The sequence below is a fragment of the Euleptes europaea genome, chromosome 5, assembly GCF_029931775.1.
Source record: "Euleptes europaea isolate rEulEur1 chromosome 5, rEulEur1.hap1, whole genome shotgun sequence".
Classification (NCBI taxonomy): Eukaryota; Metazoa; Chordata; class Lepidosauria; order Squamata; family Sphaerodactylidae; genus Euleptes; species Euleptes europaea.
This window is the reverse complement of record NC_079316.1, coordinates 3,444,423-3,471,519: the sequence shown is the minus strand read 5'-3', so window position 1 is coordinate 3,471,519 and position 27,097 is coordinate 3,444,423. Positions and strand designations below refer to the sequence as shown.

The window sequence follows — 27,097 nt, the reverse complement described above, 5'->3', positions numbered from 1 at the left end:
TCTGGTAGGGTAGGAGCTTTGCTATTTGAATTTAGCTTTGGACCCAGCTGCGGCTTCTCGACGATAGGGGGCGACATGCTTAGGCAGTCCAAGGGAACTTGACCTCCGGCGCACGCGCAATAAGTCCAGCGGCGGACGGGGAGAGGCGGACAGGAGATCCCGCGCAGCTTCCCCCCCCCGCTGTTCATCTGCGCATGCGCCGACGCTTCGGTGTTCAGTCGTCGCGTCGCCGAACGCGCGTGCGCCGTTCGGCATTGGCGCGTGCGCAGAAGGAAGGCCCCGAAAAAAAAATCTTATATCGCCGTCGGTTGGGTTTCTGTTGTGAGGGGAGGCGGCGGCGCGAGAAACGGCCATGAACGGGTTCGGCGTCGGGGCACCCCCGCCCCGGAGTACCGGCGGCGAAACCCTGGAGAAGATTGACATGTCGCTGGGTGAGGGGGGCGAGAGGGGCGGGGCTGAAGGATGCGGAGGGGTGGGGGCGGGGAGAAGGAGCATCGCGGACCGAACCATATGTGTGTGAAGGGGGGGGGGAGAGAGAGATAGGCCGGTCGGCCGGGCTGAACCAAAAGGAGCAAGGGGGTGTTGGTGGAACCCCAGCGGTGGCGCGGCCACGGTGGTGATAGGGACCGAAATCGGGGGAGTGGGCGGGGCAGAGAACGCGCGGCGTTGAGTGACAGCAAGGCCTCCCCGCTGCGGCTTCGTGGAGCCTCCACATTCGCAGGCAGTCTACCTCTCGGGGGACGATGCTGTGGGCTGAACGCGGGGGCAGGGAGCGCAGCTGCCTCCTCCTCCTCCTCCTCCGTGTCCCTCTCGTGGGCTTCTGGATCAGCCGCTGTGGGAAGCAGGAGGCTGCATTAGGTGGAGCCGCGTGAGCGGCTGCAAAGAGAGCTTTTCTTGCTATTTGGCAGTTTCAGAGGGCAGCTGGGTTGGTCTGCGGTGAAATAGTTTTGAGCCCAGGAGCACCTTGGAGACCAGCAAGATGCACGCCTGTTCTCTCCAGGATCAGAGAGCCAGCAAGGTGTACTAGTTAAGAGCATTCACAGTGGGTAGCCGTGTTAGTCTGTCTGCAGTAGTAGAAAAGGGCAAGAGTCCAGTAGCACCTTAAAGACTAATGGTGTGGTAAACGGGGGTTCGTGGGGGGAGACAGAGACCTGAGATCGTTATTGCAAGAAAACAGTTTATTTGCAGCGGCTGACTCAGAGGCCCTAATGGGCAGAAATCGCTGAGCCCCGATTGTACTGAGGGAGAGATATTTATCCAAAGTCAAGATGTGACAACCCATCAACATTCAGGGTAAAGCTGATAGCACTACAGACATAGAGGCGGCAGTAGAGTAACAGTTTCACCCAGGTCTTGTTATGGTTTACTGTAACCCTCCATGACTCTTGCCCCAATTCCTTAGCGCACAGACATACACACACAGAGATATCCTGCCCAGCAACAAGCTATTCCCTTGCTGTCCTAATACATTTCAATACATTTACAGAAAGGAAAAGAGATTATTACCAATTGCTAAATCAGTGGATCTTCCATAGTCAGGGGAAGTCTACCTTGCTGTCTCACTAACAAAAATATTTTCTGGTAGGGTATGAGCTTTCGTGAGCCACAGCTCACTTCTTCAGATACAGCTAGAATGTGAATCCATCTGTCTTTAAGTAGAGGAGAGTGAATTCAGACAAGCATTAGTATGTAAATGTTAACAGTATGTAAATGTGAATAGCAGGCGTGATGGGATTAGGTGTGGTATGCAGAAGAGTCTGTGATGTTCAGGGGAGAGAGCTGAATTCACTCTTCTCTACTTAAAGACAGATGGATTCACATTCTAGCTGTATCTGAAGAAGGGAGCTGTGGCTCACGAAAGCTCATACCCTACCAGAAAATATTTTTGTTAGTCTTTAAGGTGCTACTGGACTCTTGTCCTTTTCTCCTAGTTAAGAGCAGTGATTTGAAGCGGTGGAATTTAGTCTGGAGACCCAGGTTTGATTCCCCCACTCCCCCACATGAGCGGCGGAGGCTAATCTGGTGAACCAGGTTGGTTTCCCCACTCCTACACACAAAGCCAGCTGGGTGACCTTGTGCCAGTGACAGTTCTGATAAAGCTCTCTCAGCCTCACCTACCTCACTGGGGGGGGGAGGGGAAGGGAAAGTGTTGTGGGGAAGGGAAGGGGAAGTGATTGTAAGCCGGTTGATTCTTCCTTAAGTGGTAGAGAAAGTTGGCATATAAAATCCAACTCTTTTTCTTCTATTATATTAGGGGCTGTGGAGCACAGGCAGGATAATGCTGCTGCAGTCATCTTGTTTCTGGCCTTCCTAGAGGCACCTGGTCTGCCCCTGTGTGAACAGACTGCTGGACTTGATGTGGTATTGGTCTGGTCCAGCATGGCCTTTCTTATGTTGTTAAGATTTTGGGGTGTGTGAGCTTTGCAGAGTCAAAGCTCCCTTTGTCAGACACCATTGTTATTTGGCAGACTTTGCATGCAGAGGGACCTGGGCTCAGTTTCCCAGGGAAAAGGTGAGGAAAAACTGCCAGCTTCAGAGCTTGGAGGGTAGCTGCTAGAGGGGCCAACCTGCAGGTGAGGCCAGGCATTCCCCTGAAGGAACAGAAGGTCCCAGGTTCAGTGTCCAGTTAAAAGGACCAGATAGTAGGTGACAGGACAGACTTCTCTGCTTGAGACCCTGGAGAGATGCTGACAGCTAGGGTAGACAATGCTGACCTTGATGGACTGATCCTGTATGAGGCAGATTGATGTATCTGCCCTGAGCCTGGCTTGCCAGGGATTGAGGGCGATCTAGAAGTTTAAACAAATAAATGTATGTTTGTATATCTAACGGATCAGTTTGCCTCAAAAAAATGGCAGCTTTGGAGGCTGAACTTTATGGCATCACATTCTACTGAGCTCCCTCCTCTCTCCAATGTGTGCCCTCTCCAGGCTCTACCCCCCCCCAAATCTCCAGACATTTTCCAGCCCAGAACTAGCAACTCTTGGCTGCCTGTGGAATATTATGGTGTAATGGTTTGTTGGACTAGGGTCTAAATTCCATATGGTTAGCAGTGGAGTGAAACAAGTGGCCAGTAGACCTTTAAAAGCTACCAGTATTTATTCCAGGCTAAGCTGGATCAAATCAAGCCTGAACTCTCCCTAGAAGCTAAAATATCATACTTTGGTCTCTGGAAAAGACAATAATGCTAGGAAAAGTGGAAGGCAGCAGGAAAAGAGGAAGACCCAACGTGAGATGGATTGACTCTGTAAAGGAAGCCACGGCCGTCCGATTGCAACACCTGAGCGAGGCTGTTAACGAGAGGATGTTTTGGAGGTCATTCATTCAGAGGGTCACCATGAGTCGGAAGTGACTTGACACACTTAACACACCCACAAGCTTTTGTAATGAGGGAAGCTTTGACTCTCGAAAGTTTATACCCTGAAAATCTTCTTGGCCTCTAAGGTGCTACTGGACTTGAATCTAGTTCCTAAAGACTAGCAGTATTTATACCAGCATAATGGTTAATGGAGAGAGATCATGATGGGTAGCCGCTCTAGTCTGTCTGTAGCAGTAGAAAAGAGCAGGAGCTCGCACACATACACATGAAGCTGCCTTATACTGAATCAGACCCTTGGTCCATCAAAGTCAGTATTGTCTACTCAGACCGGCAGCAGCTCTCCAGGATCTGAGGCAGAGGTCTTTCCCATCACCTACTTGCCTAGTCCCTTTAACTAGAGAGGCTGGGGATTGAACCTGGGACCTGCATTTCAAGCAGAAACTCTACCACAGAGCCACAGCCCCTTCCCATATCTGAAGTATGAGGTATCTGGAGCTGTGACTCAAGAAAACCTATACCCTGCCAGAAATTTTGTTAGTCTTTAAGGTGCTACTGGATTCTTGCTCTTTTCTACTGCTTACAGTCAGACTAACATGGCTACCCATCGAGATCTATTTCCATAAAAGGCACCACATTTAGCCACACAGAATGGAAATCCATAAGCTTTCGTGAGTCAGGGTTCGCTTTATTTGATGCATTGGAGTGTATCCAATCATCAGGCTGCTTAATGTTCAGGACTGAAGGTGGGGGAAAATGTTTGAAGAGTGGCTAGTTCAATCTGAAGAGTACTATATTCACTCAGAATGGGCGGGACACTCTCAGCTGCTGTCAGATAGCCAAAATGTAAAACTTGGTGGGGATGGAATGAGGTCAGCAAATGTAATATAGGTAATCACAGCAGTTTTGCCAAATAAGTAACATATGTAAGGGGTGGGAAGTCAAGCTGTTAGCACCTGTAGTGGCTTAGGAATCTCAGGTGCCTATTAAGCCCTGGGTGGAAGTAATTGTCTTGAATTGGTTAATGCCTTCAGATTCAGCATTCCTGTGTTGGACTCTCCCTCTGAAGTTCGTTTTGTAAGAGAGTGGTAACTTTTAGATTAGCCGTAGAATGCCCGGAAAGATTACAAAGATCATACTCTGGTTTCTTAACATTGGGATATTTAGTGTTGGATTTATGTCCATTTATTTTATTTTTTTGCATGGGTCTTGGAGACCTGGGTTCAAATCCCCACTCTGCCATTAAGCTCCCTGGGTGACTTTGGGCCAGTCGCTTGCTCTCTCAGCCTTGCCTCCCTCACAGGGCAGCTGTGAAGATTAAAAAGGTTGGGGGAAATCATGCATGCCACTCTTAACATCCTTGGAGGGAGAGAACGATAAAAACGCACTAGATACAACAGGCTGGGCCGAAAGGACCAGTGAGCTGATTGGCTGGAATCCGGTAGCATGATCTGTGGGGGAGTGAGTTTGGTTGAAATCCTGCTGGCTGGTTGGGGAGGAAGAGAATGGAGACTGTAAAATTATGCATGGAGTGGAGATGGAGAAGCTTTTCTCTGCCTTCCCCAATCGGTGGGTCATTCACTGAAGCTGAAGGGTGGGGGAATCGGGATGGACACAAGGAAGGACTTCTTCATGCAGCGCACAGCTTAAATTGTGGTACTCGTTGCCACAGGGTATGGTGGTGGCCGCCAACTTGGAAGGCTTTGGAAGAGGAGTGGACACATTCATGGAGGATGGGGCTATCAACAGCTAATACTCATGACTGATTTCTACTCTTCCCTCCCCCCCCCCAGTTTTTCTCCAGCCCCCCAGGTTTAATGCTGAAACATTTTTTTTTTTACAGATGATATAATTAAACTTAATAAGAAAGAAGAACGGAAACAGTATTCCCCCAGAATGAAGAGAGAGGCTCCGCAGAACGGGACATGGCAGTTCAGGATGAGGAGGCCCAAATGGGGAATCCAGGAGTACACAGGTATAGAGTAATACGATGTTTGTGGGGGAAATTGGGGAGTCAAAGTGAGCTGCTGCCAGCTCTGCAGGGGCAGCTTGGCTAGGACTTAACCAGAGATGTCAGGTTGGGGGGGGGTCGTTAGTGGGCCGATGTCACAGCAGGCCGGGCCTGAGCCAGGTGGGGCCCTACGGTGTAAACTCAACAGCTCGCACACTGTTTTGCATCACTGTAGCTGGTCACATTAAAAGTCATTGCATTTATTTGTTTTATTTAAACATTTATATCCTGCCTTTCCTCGTGGTTCAAGGCAGCTTACTATAATAATTAATTTTTCAGCTTAAAGCCAAGAATAAAATAGTAAATCCCCCCCCCATTAAAGCTGCCTGCCATTCAACTCCCCCCCCCCAAAAAAAAAGCCCTGGGAAACAGGCAGGCCTTGCAGCGCCTCCTGAAGATCTCCAAGGAGGAGGCCCCTCTCATCTCTTCAGGGAGCCCATTCCACCAAGCCGGGCCATGATGGGAAAGGGTCCTGGCTCCGGTCATAGAATCATAGAGTTGGAAGGGACCACCAGGGTCATCTAGTCCAGCCCCCTGCACAGTGCAGGAAATTCACAACCACCTCCCCCACACAAACCCTTAGTGACCCCTACTCCATGCCCAGAATATGGCCAAGATGCCCTCCCGCCACCCTTAGTGATGAGATGGCTTCCTAATGACCATAGTTGGTGTACAGGGACATATGGGAGGAGATGGCCCTTCAAATTTCATGCATTTCGGTTGGTTTTTGGTTCTGGACCAGTCCGACCACAAGAAACCTTTTGGTTTGGTGTCACAAGTGCCGAGGCCATCAGCAGTCCTCCTGGGCCTGCTGGGAACCTTCCTGGTAAGTTAAGTTGGAGCGGTGAACTTTGATCCGGAGTACCGGGTTTGATTCCCCACTCCTCCACATGAGCGGCGGAGGCTAATCTGGTGAACTGGATTTGTTTCCCCACCCCTACACATAAGGCCAGCTGGGTGACCTTGGGCTTGTCACAGCTCTCTCAGCCGCATCTACCTCATAGGGTGTCTGTTGTGGGGAGAGGAAGGGAAGGTGATTTGTAGGCCAGTTTGATTCTTCCTTAAATGGTAGAGAAAGTTGGCATATAAAAACCAACTCTTCTTCTTAAAGGCCTGCTGTGCTCCTTGTCTCCATTGTCCTGTGCCTTATTCCTCAAACTGCAGGTTTTGGTAAGAATCGCTTAGGACGCCGAAGGAGAACAGCTGGGAAGAGGCGCTCTTATGGTGTTAAGACCGGCTTGGCAGCGAGGAAAGCGTTAGGATCGCACAAAGGCATCAGCCCTCTGAACAGACCACCTCTTAGTGAAAAGGTGTGTGTGCGTATGGTGTGGATTTGTGCCATGTTTTGTTGGGCTGTCTCGGCGATGGTTTAGGTAAGGCCATGAACTCTCCATCTGTTGATGTTATGCTGCAGCAATCTCCTATGTGCACCGAGGGGGGGTTGGCTGTTTGGAAACAGGTAGTTTCCTGATCCGTCTAGTGCCTCCCCCTGCGACCCAGAGAGGTAAGGCCTTGCCACTGCCAGCTGGCACTGGGGCTCAGAGCAACTTGTCTGATGCTTCCCTGTACGTGGCAGGGATCAAGTCTGTGCATAGAGCTCCATGTTCTCCTCCGAGGCAAGGGCATCTTTATCTGTGGGTGTTTTCCCGCTCTTTCCAGGAGGCAGGACCAAACTTTACTTCCTGTCTCCTTGGCGGGAACACCTCCCTTAATCCCCAGTTTCCGTCCTGCCTTTAATGGGGGAGCAGTGACTTCGTTCAGCTCCTGTTTTAGTTTTAGATCTAGCCTAATTTCGTCTCTGTCCTGTGTGTATTTGTCAGTAGTCGTTTGTTTCCATGTTTGCCTTAGTGTGCCTTGTCCCTCCTGACCTCTCCACCCCTCCCTTACCGTTCCCTGTCGCTAGCCGGCATCGGCTTATAGAGATCCAAGATGGCCGACGCTACGGCCGGGAGAGAGGACAATCTCCTTTCGGTGGAAGACTGTCAGAGTGGGCTGGTCCATTCCGCCCAGAGGGACAGCCCTCCCAATGGCCGCGCCACCGGACCATTGGGGAAGGAAAAAGTCACAGTGGCACAAGCCGTAGGGGACGAGGAGCCCACGCCTCCAGTGCAGCAGAAGAAAAAGGCGTGAAAAGCCGCGCCGAAAGCCACGCCGCTACCGGCAAAAGGAAAAAGCGCTTCAGCAAATTCATCACCTTTCCGAGAGCCGGCGCCTCTAGATCCGCCTACTCGGCGCCTTCCCAAAGGGCGATCCTGGTTCAGCCTGCAAGCATCGCGCAGCCTTTGAACTCGGGAGGATTACTGGTAGGATGATGAAATGATTGGCGGGTGTGTTTATTCTAGTGAAGAGGCCAATGACCTAGTTAACTTGGCCCTCCAGAGGCAGTGGCAGGCCTTTCAGGCATTCCAAATGAGGCTCCCCCCCTTCTCCTGGGCGGTACACGAGTCTTCACCAGCTTCCTCCTCCTCCCATCCCCTTAGTGTGGGACAGGAGGATCCCATATCCCCTCCAGGCCATACCAGCCAATGGGCCACCAAAGCAGCCAAAGAAGCCACAGTTCATACTACAGTAGTACAAGCTGAACCCCTCTCCTCTGATCAGGAATCCGATTCAGAGGAACATGAGGAGGGCGAATTTGACTCAGATGAGGAGATCTTTCCCTCAGACGAGCAACAGCCCAGGCTTTTCTCAGGGGAAGATAGCCAGGATCTACTGGTGAAGGCACTTTTAGCCCTGGATCTTAACGAGGAACAAGAAACAGCTGATGAGCCTACCCCAAAGCGTAAACGGGGTGAAGGAATTCTTCCCTAGGAAACAAACCCAAAGTAACTCTGTTCCCTTCCCTGAGTTCTTTCTAAGGGCAGTTAAAGAGGAGTGGGAAAATCCGACCTCAGGCAAAAAGATCCCCACTGGCGTTAAGAAACTATACACCTTAGCGCCTCACACCATGAATCTTCTTAAGGTGCCTTTGGTGTAGGCCCCGATAATTGACCTACAGACCCCTGGGCTGGTTCCAGAGGATGGTGCGGGCTCCGTAAGGGATCAATTAGATAGGAAAAACGAGTCCTTAACCAGGAAGGCTCATGAGGCGGCTGCCCTGGCAATCCAGTCTAGCGCCACCATATCCATCTTTGGCAGAGCCACGTACCTCTGGGTCAAGAAACGTATCCAGCTGATACCAGAGGAGAACCGCCGGGTTTCAGCAGGTCTTGAAAGGGTCCTCAAAGCCACCTTAATGGCGGATGCCTCCCTGGACTCCATATCCTTTACAGCAAAGTCCATGGCATCAGTCACCTAAATAAGAAGAGCCCTATGGCTGAGAGCCTGGCTAGCCGATTTCAAAGCCAAGACAACCTTAATGGCCTACCCCATTCAGGAGGGGAGATTATTTGGGGATAAGCCTGACAGAATTCTAGTAGAAACTAGAGACAAGAAGCATGTCATGCCTAGACAGCTTAGAAGGACAACCGCCCAGCCGGATATCAGTCCTTTCAGCCCCCCAGAACACCCTTTAGATACAGGGCTGATTTCAGAAAGGGAACGACAGACCTTTTCGCAAAGGCGGAAAGTTCAACAGACAGGGCCAGCAACCCAGATCGGACAAGTCCAACAAGTACTCAAAGACCAATGCCCAGTGACGTTAAGTCACTACAGCTGGGAGGAAGATTGCAGGCGTTCACAAGCAGGTGCGAGGAGTCCAGCCCAGACAGATGAGTCTCCCAAATAATTTCCAAGGGATACCTCTTGGAATTTGTTGCCCTACCACTGGACCGATACCTACCTTCCCCACTCCCTTCAAAGAGGGAAAAGCATTCCCGAACCCGCCAGGCCATTTTACATCTGCTACAGATGGCCGCCATAGAACCAGTACCACCACAGGAACGGTTCCAGGGAGTTTACTCCATCTTTTCTACAGTCCCCAAAAGGAATGGGGACTGGAGGGCAATCTTAGACTTAAAATACATCAACCGAAGGATGCAGAAAACGTCCGAATGGAAACCTTCGTTCCATCATGGAATCCCTCCTCTCTGGAACCTTTATGATGGCAGTGGACCTCAAGGAGGCTTATCTGCATATACCCATACATGCCATACACAGACAGCTCCTCCACTCTGCTTATGCCCAGGAACACTTCCAATTCAGGGCCCTCCCCTTTGGCCTATCATCAGCCCTCCAGGTTTTTTCAAAGGTCCTGGTCACCATCATAATGGTTCTGGAGTCTATCCTGATCTGTGCCCAATCATGGGAACAGTCCCTGTTGCACACTGCAAGAGTAATTCAGATTTTGCAGGAGCATGGGTACTTGCTGAACCTAGAAAAGAGCTCTCTGAAACCCTCCTAGATTGTTACCCACTTGGGAGTCCGAATAAATTCTTTAGAGAACTCACTCTCCCTACCCAGAGAAAGGATGGGGAAAATAGTTGGTCTAGTGACCTCCATAATACGGAACAAAAAGTCTCGCCTCATGTCCCTGACAAAGCTCATGGGACTCATGGTGTCATGTATTGCCATAGTCCCATGGGCAAGGTTTCATTCAAGGCTCCTACAGTGGCTCCTCCGTCCCTTTCAGAGAGACATTACCCATAAAGGGAAGAAGTTAATTCAGGTGACATTCAAGGTAAAACACAGCCTACACTGGTGGGCTAGTCCGCTGAACTTAGGGAAGAGTCAGCAGTTTATTCACGAGGACCCTCTACCATTGTTCATGGACTTCAGCCTCGAAGGCTGGGGAGCCACCTTCAACGGAAAAGTAGCCCTAGGCCTCTGATCCACACAGGAAAAGAAGCTTCACATCAATCTTCTGGAGCTTTGAGCGGTGAGACTTGCCCTACTGACCTTCACCACAGACCTCCGACACCACCATGTGCTGGTAAGGTCCAGCAATATGACGACCGAGGCTTACCTAAACAAGCAGGGAGGCACCGAGTCAACTGTCCTTCATCTAGAGGCCTCGCGGATCTTCCTATGGGCTCAGCTCAATGTGAACTCACTGAAGGCGGAACACATCAGGGGAGTTTTAAACATCCAGGCAGACTGGCTAAGCCGCCAAACCATAGAGGAAGGCAAATGGGCCCTGGGTCAACAAACCTTCCAGACCATCACTTGCAGATTCGGACTACCAACAATAGACCTATTTGCATCGGCCATCAACCACAAGGTCCCACGCTTCTTCACCAGGTACTTCCACCCGCAGGCAGAGGGAACAGATGCTCTCCTGAAACCATGGCCTCAGGAGCTACTATACGCCTTCCCGCCACTACCTGTCCTCCCCAGAGTGCTATGTAAGATCCAGCAAGAGAAGGCCAAGGTCCTTGTAGTAGCCCCATTCTGGCCCCACAGACCATGGTTTACCTCTCTGCGCAGACTATCAATTCAGGATCCCTGGTGAATACCAATCACTTGGAACATGCTGCAGCAGGGTCCACTAGTCCACCCAGACCCCCGGTGGTACTGTTTGACCGTCTGGGTCTTGAACGGAGGAGACTCCTAGATTGCGGCTACTCAGAACAAGTCGTGAGCACCATCCTGGAGACGTGCAAGCCAGCCACCAGACGCATCTATACCGCGTCCTGGAAGGCCTTTGTGTGATGGTCTCGCAGAAAAAAGGTAGATCCCCTCAACCCTGGAGTCAACAAGATCTTAGAGTTCCTCCAGGAAGTAGTATGCTTACAGCTATCTGCATCCACTCTCCGACGCCAAGTGGCAGCAATATCCACAATCATTCCTCTCTCAGAAGGCGTCCCTACCTCTCAACATCGTGACATCATCACCTTCTTAAAAGGGGTTACTAAAATTAGACCACCTACGATACACCGTTTCCCCACTGGGAAACTTAATCTCGTCCTGAAGGCCCTTACCTCAGACCCCTTTGAGCCTCTGAGAACGGTACCCTTAAGGTTCCTTCGGATGAAGGTCCTATTCCTGACTGCGATCACCTTGGCTCGCCGGGTTTCAGAGCTACGAGCACTATCAGTCAACAAAGGCCTTTGTGTATTCCACAAAGAAAAAGTGGTCTTAAGACCGGATCCTACCTTCCTTCCGAAGGTAAATTCTATCTTTCACAGATCCCAAGAGATTTCTCTGCCCTCATTTTGTCCAAAACCATCATGCCAAGCCGAAAGAACCTGGCACACCTTGGATCTTCGACGGGCTATTCGCATATTCATTGCCAGAACAGCAGAGTTCAGAAAATCGGACTCTATGTTCATCAACATCTCCAACCACAATAAGGGCTCAAGAATGTCGACAGCCGCCATCAGCTACACCTTGCGGTGGTGTATAGTGGAATCCTATAAAGCTTCCAAGGTTCCGGTCCCAGACGGTATTACAGCCCACTTGCTACGTAGCTCGGCTACCTTGGCAGCATTTAACAGATAGGCTCCAGTTGATGAGATCTGCCGCGCTGCCACCTGGTCTTAAGTTAACACCTTCGTCAAGCACTACAAAATTAATACCTGGTCCTTCGCACAGGTGGCATTTGGACGCAGAGTTCTCCAACACGTGGTGGACGAAGGGAACTAACCCACCCAGATAGGGAGCTCTTGGAAGTCCCACAGATAAAGATGCCCTTGCCTCGGAGGAGAACAGAGCCTTGGCTACTCACCGGGAGGGCTCCTTCTCTTCCCAGGCGAAGGGCATCTTGTCCACCTGGGCTAAAACGGGTGACAGAAGGACCAGAATACATTATCGTTTCACTTTCCTGTTATCTCAATTTACCTGTTAAAATATCAGTTCACCCGTTAACCTACCAGGTTCAGTCAGGGTCTATGTATGTTATAATGTACTATGGTTCCTGTTTCCTAACCTTACCTTGTTTGTACAGTGTTCCCAGTTTAATGTTTTTACACTTCTCTAAGTAGCTGGGCAAGCCTGTAACTGGAGATTAAGGGTGGTCTTCCCGCCAAGGAGACAGGAAGTAAAGTTTGGTCCTGCCTCCTGGAAAGAGCGGGAAAACACCCACAGGTAAAGATGCCCTTCACCTCGGAAGAGAAGGAGACCTCACGATGAGTAACCAAAGCTCCGTTCTGGGAGCCACAACAGAATTTTGTGGGGTGTCAATCACGTGCCTGACCACTGGAGAGCCAGCGTGGTGTAGTGGTTAAGAGCGGTGACTTGAAGCAGTGGAGTCTCATCTGGATTTGATTCCCCGCTCCTCCATATGAGTGGTGGAGGCTAATCTGGTGCCCTGGATTTGTTTCCCTACTCCTACACACGAAGCCAGCTGGGTGACCTTGGGTAGTCATACTCAGCCCCACCTATCTCACAGGGTGTTGGTTGTGGGGAGGGGAAGGTGATTGTAAGGTGGTTTGATTCTTAAGTAGTAGAGAAAAGTTGGCATATAAAAACCAACTCTTCTTCTTCTTCTTGGCTTCTGCCAGCCTACTGGATTTTTGTCCTTCAGCTGTCGTGTACTATAAAAGTGCATCTGTCATGTACAGTTTGCTAGTAAGTGCAATAGAATCTCATTTTAACCCAGAAGCTTTGTCATTGTGGCTGATACACATGGACAGTTCTGGATGTGTCCTGTCAAGGGAGTCAGCTTGGTGTAGTGGTTAAGAGTGGTGAAGTCTAATCCGGAGAACTGGGTTTGATTTCCCACTCCTCCACATGAAGCCAGCTGGGTGACCTTGGGCTAGTCACATTTCTCTGAACTCTCTCAGCCCCACCTACCTCACAAGGTGTCTGTTGTGGGGAGAGGAAGGGGATTGTAAGGTGGTTTGATTCTCCTTAAAAGATAAAGTCAGCATATAAAAACCAACTCTTCTTAATTGCTTCTCTGCAGTCCAAATGCTGTGTTTAATCTGGAGAATTCGTCCTTGGCGTCATATCTTGATTCTTTGCATTTTGACTCGGAAGTAAGCTGCGCTGATTTCAGTGGGTCTTGCTCCCAAGTAAATGCACATTGGGATTGCAGCCAAAATTCATCTGGCTTGTTTGTGCATTCATGTGCTCATCCGATCTTGTAGAATACCAGGGTGATCTTTTTGAATACCACCATGATTGCTGTTCCAGTGCTGTGCAATTATGCTGGCCTCAGAAGAAAGGGCCAATCCAGGGGCGCGAGCGGTTCAACCATCTCAGGGGACAGCCTGATGTTCTCTGGCATGACTCACTGCAGCTGAAACAGGAAAACAGAAAATGAGCCTTGTGGGTAAAGAGATATGAAAAAGGGTAAATGTCTCACGAGTGAAAATGGCACAAGATAGAAACGCTACCCTGTTTCAAGCTTTAAGCCGCCGACATTTCCATTCGCGACCATCACGAGACTGACTCCATACTGGGAATCAGAAATTACTAATTCTCCCTGGTTGCTGCTCTGGAGGAACATTCTTGGAGAAAACGGTTCTCCCAGCACAAGTGTAATCGAGTAGCCCTTACTTGCCAGAACCTTTCACAGGCAGTGAAACAACAATGTTTGTAACTCTTGAGGCATGCGGTTTGTGGTCATGATCATTATTTTATTGCAGTATATCACTTTCTAAAAATAGTAAAGTGGAGTATTTTAAAGAAACTTCTCAAATACCCTCCTGTGGTTTTATAAATACTCCGTTTTAATGCTAGTTCCTGTTAGCAACAAATTAGCAGGCACTTTTTATTTAGGAGGAGTGTAAATAATAGAAGGAAATTTTGATTTAAACAGACCTTTTCCCCTTGTTGATTTAAATTGCCTCGATTTAAATCAGTCCGACACATTTTCAGATCCTCTTACAAGGGCTGCTCCGTGCTGTGGTAGTCAGTTCTAGAGACACCAAGGCTATTGGTGAGAGCTGCAAGGACCTTGGTCTCAGGGAAGGGGTGTGGCTGTTTCATCAAAGGTAATTGATTAAAAAGGTACCCTTTGCCACAGCTGTTACCTGCTTCTTCATTAGCAACTCCAGGAAGCCCACCTGCTCTCCTCCTCCAGTGATTATAAGCAAGCTCTCATAAGAACATAAGAAAGGCCATGCTGGATCAGACCAAGGCCCATCAAGTCCAGTAGGCCTGTGGCGAACCAGCAGTCCCTGTGGCAAACCAGGTGCCTCTAGGAAGCCCACAAACAAGACGACTGCAGCAGCAGCATCCTGCCTGTGTTCCAAAGCAGCTAATGTAGTAGGCATGCTCCTCTCATCCTGGAGAGAATAGGTATGCGTCATGACTAGCATCCATTTTGACTAGTAGCCATGGTTAGCCCTCTCCTCCATGAACATGTCCACTCCCCTCTTAAAGCCTTCCAAGTTGGCAGCCATCACCACATCCTGGGGCAGGGAGTTCCACAATTTAACTCTCCACTCCCAATGGTGCTCAGGATCCCCCAGCATCATCTCAGTCTCCTGGATTCGGCTTCCGCCTACTTAATTGGTTCTCTATCTCCATACACTGATTGGTACCAGCAGGCCTATCAGTTAGTTTGGTGTAAAGACAGTAAATCGCATACCTGTTCCAGCTTAGGCAGATCAAGAGAGGGAGGGCAGGAAGGGTTGTGTCAGTGCTCGGCTCTTGTGGCCCTTTCTTACAGGCCCAGGGAAATGCCAATCACCACTTTGCCGTCAGGAAGCAATTTCCCCCCAGGCCAGATTTGCCAGGGATACTGGAGGATTTCTTTGGCCATCTTCTGGGCATGGAGTAGGGATCACTGGGTGTGTGTTTGGTGGGGAGGTAGTTGTGAATTTCCTGCATTGCACACGAGGTTTGGGCTAGATGACCCTGGTGGACCCTTCCAACTCTATGTTTGTATGAACTTGCATAATTAGAGCTCCTGTTCTGTTACCAGCACGGCTGCATCAGGCAAACACGCCAGGGAAAAAGCGTCCTCATCCCTGGCCCCCACATGAGAGTGGCCCCAAGTGTTGCAATGAGACCCACCTCTTTATTGGTGGTGTGCAGGGATTCAAAGGCTGCGTTCAGACAGCAGGCTGAACCATGGCTCTTGTTAAAATGTGACTGGACCTAGCCTGTTGGCCAGCTCACGCATGCCCCGCAGAAAGAATCCCGCCAAGAAACTAACCGCCGCTGCCTGTGGCAAGGAAATGGAGCCACCTGGTAAACCGGGGTTAGTTTCCTCCCGCCTAACAGGGTTCTAATCCTGGAGTAAACCCTGTGTTGGAATCCTGCTTAGTGCTGGGGGGAGAGGGGAAGGAACAGGACATGGGGGCCCAGCTGCAAGCTGGTTCTTGGCACTGGTTAACTTACCCATGGGCAAGTTTGCTGCCTGGTGAACCTTTGGCCTCAGTTCACGCAACATGAATCCAAACTGCTGTTTTTAAAATAGGTAGTGGTGTAGGTAAAAAGGTGCTAACACACACTGAGCATCGTCTTGTCCAAGATGAGGACACTCTGAGAAGTCCCAAATAGAGAGCCAGCGTGGTATAGCGGTTAAGAGCGGTGGTTTGGAGCGGTGGACTCTGATCTGGAGGACCGGGTTTGATTCCCCCACAGTGGTGGAGGCTAATCTGGTGAACTGGATTTGTTTCCCCACTCCTACACAGCCAGCTGGGTGACCTTGGGCTAGTCACAGCTCTCTCAGCCCCACCTACCTCACAGGGTGTCTGTTGTGGGGAGGGGAAGTGAAGGTGATTGTAAGCCGGTTTGATTCTTCCTTAAGGGGTAGAGAAGGCATATAAAGACCAACTCTTCTTCTTCCATCGTTATGTGTACAAAATGCCTAACTCAAAATCGCAGGGTTTTAGCAGCCCAGCTAGAAAGCTGAGACTAATATAAATTAGAGGGGGAGAAAACGGCTGTTGCTTCTAGCAGGCCTTATGAAAAGGGCCTGCTTTTGAAAGGCCACAGGGTTCAATTGCTGTGTAAATGGCACATGTGGGAGCCCCTGGCTGCTAGTCAGAGAGAGAAGCGAGGTGAATCTGATAGCCACTTTACTGCCCATTCTACCGTGGGCAGCACACGATGTGTGTGGAATCCTTGGGAGGGACCATGCAGATGAATAGGCTACCCCAGAGTTTGGTCACCCGTGTGCCTTTGCAGCTGGTATCAATGATGCTGTGCTTGAAAACTACTGTGGTGTTATGATGGTGTCAAATAGCATCTGCAAGGAAGGTGTTCCCGTTGGTTGCCCGTGCTGGCCTGAAAGCTTGTTACCCGGAGCTGCCCTGTGAGTTTGCTCGGATGGAAAACAAAGTCAGTAATGCTAAAGGTCTAGTAGTATTTCTCAGAGCACCTAAGTAAAGATCTAACTTCTGATCTCTTTCCCCCCTGAAGAACGTTCAGCGGAACTACTCGGTCTTGAAAAGGAAGATGACCATCCAGAGGCAGTCTGAGTTGCAGAGGAAGCCAGGAGCCGTTCTCAAGAGGCCGACCCCGCTGAATGGAAGGTGAGTTTTGGTCACCGTTTGCAGTCCTCCACTCCTTCTAAAGGAGATTCTTTGTTTTCTGACCCTGTTCTTTTAGTGAGCTCTGTTGCTTCTTGTCTTCTGGAGCGGAAGACTGAGAAATACTGAGAGACACTAAGTACAAGGACATAACGACATCTCTGCCTCTCAGCTCCCTAGGCATTTAAGAAGGCAGATCTTTTTTGGGTAAGCGATGCTGAACCAGCACTGGTTGCATCTAGGGAAGTGGGGTGGGGGGCAAAGTCTTCTATCAGATTTGCAGCCTGTCTTCTTAACCAGACTGTTGGGCTTTTCTTTTCAGTGGTCTGCTTGGGGAGTTGATGCACTTGCTTATTTCTGGTTATGTGAAACAGAGCTTTGATTTTACTGAACCCTTGTAACCCATATCGCTCTTCCTTGGTCTGTTACAATCTGTTATCTCCTTGGGGCAGGGCCCCTGCCTGTTTCATCGCTCCATTGCTCTGCAAGAGCACCATGAACATCAACAGAATTATATGTGTGTTTTAAGTGCTGTCCAACTCATGGCGACCCTATGAATCAATGTCCTCCAAAATGTCCTATCTTTGACAGCTTTGCTCAGATCTTGCAAATTGAGGGCTGTGGCTCCCTTTATGGAATCAATCCATCTCTGGTTGGGTCTTCCTGTTTTCCTGCTGCCTTCCACTTTCCCTAGCATTATTGTCTTTTCCAGTGACTCTTTGTCTTCTCATAATGTGACCAAAGTACGATAGCCTCGGTTTATTCATTTTAGCTTCTAGGGGGAGCTCAGGCTTGATTTGATCTGTAACCCACTGATTTATTTGTTTGTTTTTGCAGTCAACAGTATCCGTAACACTCTTTTCCAACACCACATTTCAAAGAAATCTACTTTCTTCATTGTCCAGCTTTCCCACCCATACATAGTAACAGGGAATACGATGGCATGAATTAACTTGAACTTGGTTGCCCGTGACACATCTTTACACTTAAGTATCTTTTCTAGCTCCTTCATGGCTGCCCTTTTCAGTCTTAATCTCCTTCTGATTTCCTGGCCATAGTCCCCATTTTGGTTGATGGTGGAGCCCAGGAATAGAAAGTCTTGAACAATTTAAATTTCTTCATTGTCAACCTTAAAGTTGAGTCATTCCCTAATAGTCACTATTTTTGTCTTCTTGATGTTCAGCTGTAGTCCTGCTTTGGCACTTTCTTCTTTAGCTTTCACCAGTAGTCGTTTCAAGTCTTCGCTATATTCTGCCAGTAATGTAATATCATAGGCTTATCTCAGATTGTTAATGTTCCTCCCCCCAGTTTTCACTTCACCTAAATCTAATCCAGCTTTTCTTATGATATGTTCTGCATATAGATTGAAGAGACAGGGAGATAAAAAACAGTATTATGTAAATACTAATAATTCTTTGTTTTTTAATGAATGTTTTACAGAACTAATATTCAGCCCCCTTCTGCCAGACTTGGAAACAAATTATATCAGCAGAAAGATTCTCGCCAAGCGACTTTCCTCTTCAGGAGGGGCTTGAAGGTATGGTGTAATGTGTAGCAATTATGCGAAGTTCCCTCTGTGGTTCTCTGCATGAAGGATATGGGGTGGGGTGGTGGTGTTCCTAGGTCAGATCTGAAGAAAAAGAAAGTGACCCCTCCCAGCTGTGTTCTGCTTAACCTTCCACCATAGGTCAAGACTAAGGCTACTGTTGACAATTCCAGAAAGGTGGTCATGTCAGTCTTATAGCAAAAAAATAAACGGGCTGGGTAGTTCTTTAAAGACTAACGATTTTATTTCAGCATAAGCTTCTGTGACCTAGCGCCCATTCCGTCCAATGCAATGGCATGGCTCCTCTCTGTACTTTTCTTGATTTGAGTTGAATTCATTTTGGCCTGTGCTTTGTTCATTTCATGGCCATACTGATTCTGCTGTCTTTCTCCCCCCCCCCCCCACATGTGTGTGTTAAGTGCCATTAAGTCACTTCCGACTCATGGCGACCCTATGAATCAATGTCCTCCAAAACATCCTATCCTTAACAGCCTTGCTCAGATCTTGCAAACTGGGAGCTATCCCCCCCATACTTCCTATATAAAAAGTCTGCCTAATGAAGATCCACTCATTGCGTCTGAAGAAGTGGATTCTAGTCCACAAAAACGTATGTTGGAATGAAGTTTCATTAGTCTTCAGGGTGCTGTGAGGTCCCTATTGGTGTCTTGGCAAGTGTCCCCAAAAAACTCCAGGATTCCTCAGACAGTCTGGCTTGGAGGAAAATTGCTTTCTGACCCCAAAGTGGCAATCTGCATTACCCTGGGCATGTAAGAAAGGGCCATGAGAGCCAAACACTGACCCAACCCTTCCTGACCTCCCTGTCATGATTTGCCTAAGTTCACAGAATCAGCCTTGCTGTCAGATGGGCATCTAGCCTCTTCCTTGCTGTAAAGCTGGTGATCATTTCAGGGGGGCAGCCGTGTTGGTTTGCAATAGAAGAGCAAGACTTGTTTAGTATCACCTTAAAGACCAACAGGATTTTTAGTGTATTCACTTTTGAGAGTTAAACCTCCCTTCATCTGACAAGGGGGCTACGGTGGACTCAAATCTTGCTCTTACAATGCTGATCGTTTCTATGTCCACTCCTACCCCACCCCCATTTCCCCATCTGACACCAACTTCAGAGCTGTTTAGACACTTCTATGGCGCTGCTGGCTGCTTGGTTTCTAACACTGGAGATGTTTGAATAATACCAGTGTTTTAAATGGCATATCTATGCCAAACAGTAATTTTCTATATGCCAATGAAAGTTATACATGATGCATTTCAATAATGTGTAATGACATTTCAAGTAAGGTTAGATCTGATGACTGAATGAATATTGCATCTTTTTCAGTGTGTGACGCTTTCTCCAGGGGGAGGGGGAGATAAAACATTGGGTTGGAGCCTGCAGATCTGTTCTGCTGCGCTGATGCTCTTCTCCAGCATAAGGAACATTCCGCTGAGACCTTTTGCCAAAGGAAAGCATTATGGTTGGTGTAACAGTTCTGCAGGATGCATCCCATTCTTTCCCTCTGTGGCTTCAAAAAGCCTGCAGGGCATGGTTTCGTAAACTGTAGCCCATGAAATCCCTTTCTGTAACAATCTCTCTCCTGCATCCCCTTACGGGCTTCAGCTACTGTTTTTCCTATACCTGCTTTCTTTCCCCCCTCATCCCAGGTGCAGGCACAAGTACATCCAGAAGATGACCCAAACAGTCAGGATACAAAACGGACTCCTCCGTAAGTGTACTGATTTAATTGACAAAGCTCTTGTAGAAGCGCTCGGCACGTATTTCTGCCTTCTGCTGCAGATTCCTGTTGTCTTTCCTAACGCTCCAACATCCTGGAGGCAAACGTGTGCCCGATTCCAGCAAATAACAGATCTGTCCAATTCTAAGATTAGTAATGAAGATGACCTTGTGATGTCATTGTGCCGGAAGGGGGATGGAGTTCCAGCAAATTCTTCCTCCTCTTCCTCCTGTGTGGTTCTTGGTCCCAGATTGTCCATATGTCATTGCAATGTGGTACTGCCAGATTTGCCGTGAGTGAGCCCCGTATGTGTAACGAGGGAGGGGCTGGATCCTAAGGATCTTTTCCAGCAATGGCCTTGCTTTCCGCTAGTATGGGAGACTCTTTCGCAGACGGAGAGCAATCCTATCAGCAAAACAGATCTAAGGGAATCCCTCCCATGGTATTTGCCTGCTCCTTGCTTTCTGCTGGCTAGCCACAGGGCCTCTCTGTGGGGAGGGTTGTGTAGGGCTGCAGCCACGCGCACAATGGTGTGGGAGCAAGTCCCATTAAATTCTGTGGGACTTGTTTGTTTCTGCTCGGGAATTAAAATCACAGGGCGAGGCCCTCCTGACTCTCATCACTTAAAGAAGCTCATCTAGTGGGCACATGAGAGAGGGCCTTTTTAGTGGCAGCCTCAACATTATAGTACAGCCTCCACAGGAAGGTGCCCCTGGCCCCCTCACTTTCCATCTTTTGGCGGCAGTTGAAGCTGCTTTGATTTAGGACTGCATTGGTTAATTTACCAGCAGTCCTAAATTGTTATTTTAAATTTGGGGTTTTATGTTTTTAATGTATTTTATGGGTGTGCTTTTTTTAAAAAACACACCTTTATTTTAAGTTTAGCTTTTAATAACAACAACAACAAAATAAAAAATCAACGTCTGTTGAGAGACAGCATGGTGTAGTGGTTAAGAGCGGTGGTTTGGAGCGGTGGACTCTGATCTGGAGAACCAAGTTTGATTCCCCACTCCTCCACACGAAGCCAGCTGGGTGACCTTGGGCTAGTCACAGCTTTCTTAGAGCTCTCTCAGCTTCACCTACCTCACAGGATGTCTGTTGTGGGGAGGGGAAGGGAAGGCTATTGTAAGCCGGTTTGATTCTTCATTAAGTGGTGGAGAAACTTGGCATATAAAAACCAACTCTTCTCCTTCTTAAACATACTAGTATAGTTGAGATATGGTCCAGTACTTGGTCTATTATATATTAGTGCTTTTTACAGAGATCTTACTATTTGTTGCATTCGCTTAGCAGAACTTAATGAATGCAAATCATATGACAGTTTCATGGGCATCATCTATCTCCTGATGCCCCCTTCTCCACATATTCTAAAAAAGGCAGCTATCTATTTTAAAAGTTTGTGGAGTATTTTATGTGTTTGATCTATGTTGAAGGCTGCCTTAAAGGTAGGCAGAATACTGCCTTGGAGGGGGTTCAGCTATCTTCAGCCAGTCATGCAGAGTGTCTGAGCGCTCCCCAACCCAGCTTTGCTAATAGAAAAACAAGCAGGAGCAGTTGCTAGGGCTGGCTTTCCCACCATCCTCATCTTGTCAATAAACAGTCTTCCATTCTTGGCACAGCTGTCTTGGCCCCACAGATCCATGCCAGCCTCCAGATTGGACTACTGTAGTACACTGTGCATGGGGCAGCTCTTGAAGTCCACTTGGAAACTTCATTTAGTGAAGAATGCGCCTGCCCATCTTCTGTCCTGAACTATTTTCTATGCACCTATAATGCCAGCATTGAGATGGTTACCCTGGCTAACGGTGTGCTTCTAGGCTCAGTGTAAGATGGCGGGTCTCAACTTTGAAAGCCCTTCACAGCATGGGTCTCACATTCCCAAAGGATTGCTTCTCCCTGTACGAACCAGTGTGCCAGCGGCCTGCTTTCCACCAAGCGGCTTCTGCTGCCAGGGCTGTCTCTGTAGGCAACTTGCCCTCCTCAGTTCTGACGAGCCGCCTGCAGCCAAGAAGAATGTTCAGGTCTTTCCTGAGCTGAGGCTAACCCTTGGTCCAGAGGAAGCAGTTATCCCGTGAAAAATGAGTCGGCCATTCTTAGTCAGATGTCCAAGCAGTTTTCATTGAGAGTGCAAGGAATCAGAGGCAGACTGCCTGTTCAGTTATCGCTCCTATCCCTCTTGGGCGGGGGGGGGGGGGAATCTCCATCCCCTGGACCCCCTGGAGTTCCTTTTAAGACCTTGTAGAGCTTGTGCTCTACAGAAGCTCAGTCTGGATAAATGGCTCTTGTGATTCCCCAACCAGGTGGCGAACATCCACAACGAATGGAGGCATTTTGACTGTGTCTATCGACAATCCCGGCGCAGTGCCATCGCCAAGGTGAGTAGGACAGCCTTGTGTTTTGTTCATGTGTGCTGTAGGTATGAATTGTAGGAACCAAGTGAAAAGTCACTTCTTTGGCAAGGAATCGTGACCTGGCTGGCTTTCATTATGAGCCTTGTTGATTGGGAGAGAAGTGGGAATAGAAATAATACTTTGACCAGCATAGTGCAGTGGTTAAGAGAGGTGGTTTGGAGCAGTGGACTCTAATCTGCAGAACCGGGTTTGATTCCCCATTCCTCCACATTAAGGCAGCTGGGTGACCTTGGGCTAGTCACAGCTCTCTCAGCCCCACCTACCTCACAGAGTGTCTGTTGTGGGGAGGGGAAAGGAAGGTGATTATAAGCCGGTTTGATTCTCCCTTAAGTGGTAGAGAAAGTTGGTATATAAAAACGAACTCTTCTTCATCTTCTTACTTGTTATGTCAGTTATTACAAGTAGCTGGTGTGGTGGTGTAGTCAGTGTGTCAAACTAGGTTCTGGGAGATCCAGGTTTGAGTCTCTTACTATGCCATGGAAGCTTCCTTTGGTGATCTTTCACCTGCCACACCCTCTGCCTAACCTGCCCCACAGAGTTGTAGAGAATAAAATAGTTGAGGGGAGAGGCATTGCAAATTGCTTCAGGGTCCCCATTGGGGAGGAAAAACTGGATTCAGATACATAAATAAAGCCTAAGCAGCAACATCACAACTGTGGTCTTGGGATTATTTTCTTCTTTTTAATATATTGTAAACATCAGCCCTGCTGGATCAGCCCACTGGTCCAACTAGTCCAACATCGTCACTTACTCAGTGGCCAACCAGTTCTTCTGGAGGTCCAGCAACAGGGCATAGAGGCTGAGGCCTTCATAAGATCATCAGAAGAGCCCTGCTGGATCAGACCAGTGATCAGTATAGTCCAGCATCCCCTCTCACACAGTGGCCAACTAGTTCCTCCAGAGGACCAACAAAGGGGCCTAGAGGCCAAGGCCTTCTATTGATGCTGCCTTCTGGCACTGAGATTCAGAGGTTGACTGCCTCTGGGTATGGAGGTTCCCTTCAGTCGCCATGGCTAGTAGCCACTGATAGACCTCTCCCCTAATCCCCTTTTAAAGCCGTTATTCCTTTGGCCATTACTACATCCTCTGGCAGTGATTCCACATTTTACACAGAGTACTACAGAATGGTAGACACGGAGATCAATAATGTTATATGTCTGGATTCTCCCAGGTGGCTGTGATAGTCTCCCTTCTCCTTAGTTATGGGTTTGAGAGTAGATAAATTGTTCTCTCTGTCCTTACGTTTTTGTGAAATAAACTTTTCACCACGTTAAAAATATTGTCGAAGGCTTTCACGGTCAGAGTTCATTGGTTCTTGTAGGTTATCCAGGCTGTGTGACCGTGGTCTTGGTATTTTCTTTCCTGACGTTTCGCCAGCAGCTGTGGCAGGCATCTTCAGAAGAGTAACACTGAAGGACAGTGTCTCTCAGTGTCAAGTGTGCAGGAAGAGTAATATATAGTCAGAAAGGGGTTGGGTTTGAGTTGACTCATTGTTAGCTCTTGAAGTTTTAAAGATTCTTTTAGTTATGAGAAAAGATGGAATGGTTCCTGTGTCTCTGCATCGCAGTAGAAAAGTTAAAGAACAAAGTAGATGTGCTTTCTTGTTCCGAAGTGTTTCCAATCATAACTAAAAGAATCTTTAAAACTTCACGAGTTAACAATGATTCAGCTCAAACCCAACCCCTTTCTGACTATATATTACTCTTCCTACACACTTGACACTGAGAGACACTGTCCTTCAGTGTTACTCCTCTGAAGATGCCTGCCACAGCTGCTGGCGAAATGTCAGGAAAGAAAATACCAAGACCACGGTCACACAGCCTGGATAACCTACAAGAACCAATTTTCACCACGTCTTTGTTCATTGCGCTGTTACGATGTATTTTTTCTACAGCTCTTTGAAGCCAAGAGTAACTAGCATTCCGATGCCTCCCTTCCTTATGAAGAGGGATCAGACGGAAGAGAAGAAGATACCTAAAGGTGTTCCGCTACAGTTTGACATTAACAGTGTTGGAAAGCAGGTTGGTTATTCTACAGCTGCATAGCGTGGTTGGTCCTAAAATAGTCTCCATGTCTCTGTCTGCGCAATGGGCTTCACGATAGTTCAGATATGGCAATGGAATCACAGAGCAGCGGCCCATTAGATGTTTCTCAGCTGCTTGCCTGTTTCTGCCTGAGAGTGTTCCACAAAGATTCCTGTTTCCATATTCTCAGCCTCCCCCTTTTCCCAAACACATTCTGCTCATTCGTAAAATGAAACCTTCCCTCATGTCCCTCCTTCCATGCCAGCTTCTCTTCCATCTGTCGATGCCTTCTTGAGTCCAGTTCTGATGCCTCTGCTTTTGGTCTTCCAAGGCTGTGGCTTTTCCTCATGTGGTTATCACTCACTTCTCTTGCACTGATGCAGCTCTGGCCAAGTTTGATTGGCCACTGGTTAGATCCAGAAGTCATTTTCTGTTGATGCGCAGCATTTTTCCGCTGGTGGAAAAAACGTCCTCCCTGCCTCAGCGTGGTGTAGTGGTTTGGAGTGGTGGACTCTAATCTGAAGAACCAGGTTTGATTCCCTACTCCTCCACGTGAGCTGCAGGAGGCTAATCTGGTGAACTGGATTTGTTTTCCCACTCCTACACACGAACCCAGCTGGGTGACCTTGGGCAAGTCACAGCTCTGTTAGAGCTCTCTCAGCTCCACCTACCTCACAGGGTGTCTGTTGTGGGGAGGGGAAGGTAAGGTGATTGTAAGCCTGTTCGAGTCTCCCTTAAGTAGTAGAGAAAGTCGGCATATAAAAACCAACTCTTCTTCTTTTTCTTGAGCTCCCCGGAATGCTGCTTCAGGGTGACAGGGAACCCTTAGAAACAGCAGGGGGGCAAATTTGGAATCTGAAGTGGGAGAGGGAAATGCTCAGTAAAAATTACCTGCCTCCCCAGTTGGTGCTCAGTGCATTTTTAAAAAATTCATTCATTTATGTTTTTTATACTTTGCGTCTCTTACTTGGACTCGAGGCGGATTATTCCACAGTGAGTCAATACAATTGACAGGATGGGACATTCAGTGAATGGTGCCATAGGAATTATGGTTGTTAGAGCCAAACCAGAAGACTAAAAATTGAACTGTAGGAAGACATAAGTATTAACTAATGAAAAAATTGCATAGTAGGATCCTAGTTTCAGCAAGGAACACACAGTAGTATAGATCACAGACCCTAATAAATTATCCAAGTAATTTTGTGAATCATTTAGTACAGTGCAACTGTATTGCTTCTGTAGCTGTCTTAAATAATTCAATTTTCCATAGTTTGCAGAAAGCTGGAGAGAGGGAGCCTTCCTGACCTCCTCTGGCAGGCCATTCTAAATGGTGGGGGGCCACAACGGAGAAGGCACATGTACGGGCAGTTGTGCCCATTTCTAGGTTGGCACCTGCAGAAGACCCTGCTCTGATGAGTAGAGCATGGGGGGAAATGTGGTCTTTCAGATATGCATTCATGCAGAAGGGAAAAGTGGATGAAATATTAACAGGACACCAGATTATTTTTTTTGGTCCCTTTGTGTTTTCTCGTAATTGGTAGCTTATGTAATAACTCACATGCTTGCTCTGTTTCAGACAAACATGACTCTCAACGAACGCTTTGGTATCCTGAAGGAACAAAGAACAGCCCTCTCTCAGAACAAAGGCAGCCGTTTTGTAACTGTGGGCTAGGGGCCGACAGACAAACGCCCGTATGTGGATGGCCTGTCTTTCGAAGGGACTGAACTAACACTTGACAGAAAAGACTGGGATATGATGGACTTTGTGTCAAGATGCTGATGAAGCTGAATCTCTCTTTTTCCTCTCTCTTTTTTTTAAACTGCCTTTATTTTGAATTGTTAAACTGGCATGATATTGGGCCATAAAAAGAGAAAATTCAGTACATTTGATAGATGGTGTCATGTTGCCATGATGGGAAAAGATTCCGTGTAGCCCCCAGCTAGGAGGGAACAAGCAAATGTACTTATTGTAGTACCCCCGAAGCAGCTGGCGGAGGCTGGTTGTTAAAAGTGGTGGTCAGTCCTTGCTCCACAGCCCACTGCGAAACTGAAAAGGACGTCTTGTCATTTCATTCCCCTCCCTTGCTCCCAAAGGTGACTCTCCTGTTCAGCACAGTGTGAAGATCCCTTCCCCTTTTCCGGTTGCACTTCTGCCCTTCATCTGCTACCGAAAGCCCAAGTTGTGTGAACATTTGAGGAGGTAAAATAAAAACTCAGTACTTTCTAGCGGCTTTTCGATTCCGAAAGGTTTGGCAGCTAGGTTGTTGTCACTCTCACAAAACAATCAAGAACAAGGACGTGGCAAGAAGCTGATCCGTGCGTTTTGAGAACTCGGCCTGTTTCAGCGGGGCAAACCGTTTTGACTGACACACGTTCGATTCTTTTTCTTTTAAGCTGCTGGTTCGCTTCAGATCTTCGTTAGCCGAAACTATGATTTGATGACTATTTAACATGACCTGACAAATTATTTTGGTGACAGTTCTGAGACCTGCGCTTTGACCCAATCCTTAGCGTTGGTTTCAACAGGTTTGCATCGAGCTGTTCAAGGGACTGCCCTGTTGTATCAAGGGACCAGAAGCTGTGGAGACAGCCTTTCCAAACTTCACACGCATTGGCTGGGTTCTTGAATGCTGACCATGCATAGTAATGTTTGTGGTGGACAGGAAATGACCATCAGCACCAGAAGATCAGAAGCTTCTTGAGGTTAGTCCTACTCAGAACCATAGCACGAACAATATAACTGCGTATGAATA

At 48.2% G+C, this 27,097-nt stretch overlaps 1 protein-coding gene across 1 annotated transcript; it reads left to right on the top strand.

The window, feature by feature from the left end:
• Nucleotides 1-305: 305 nt before the first annotated feature.
• FYTTD1 (forty-two-three domain containing 1) lies at nucleotides 306-26,070 on the top strand. The gene is made up of 9 exons (XM_056850090.1): nucleotides 306-431; nucleotides 5,160-5,291; nucleotides 6,492-6,637; nucleotides 16,524-16,636; nucleotides 18,074-18,170; nucleotides 19,839-19,900; nucleotides 22,210-22,284; nucleotides 24,215-24,341; nucleotides 25,921-26,070. The coding sequence occupies exons 1-9, from the start codon at nucleotides 353-355 to the stop codon at nucleotides 26,014-26,016; spliced, it is 927 nt and encodes a 308-aa protein (XP_056706068.1). The 5' UTR covers nucleotides 306-352; the 3' UTR covers nucleotides 26,017-26,070.
• Nucleotides 26,071-27,097: the final 1,027 nt, after the last annotated feature.

What these genes read in the sequence shown, in the direction of transcription:
- FYTTD1 (XM_056850090.1), top strand. Translation starts at nt 353, where the DNA reads ATGAACGGGTTCGGCGTCGGGGCACCCCCGCCCCGGAGTACCGGCGGC. An exon ending in GAAGATTGACATGTCGCTGG is followed by an intron (nt 432 to 5,159) that starts GTGAGGGGGGCG and finishes TTTTTTTTACAG; the next exon opens with ATGATATAATTAAACTTAAT. An exon ending in TCTTCAGGAGGGGCTTGAAG is followed by an intron (nt 18,171 to 19,838) that starts GTATGGTGTAAT and finishes CCCTCATCCCAG; the next exon opens with GTGCAGGCACAAGTACATCC.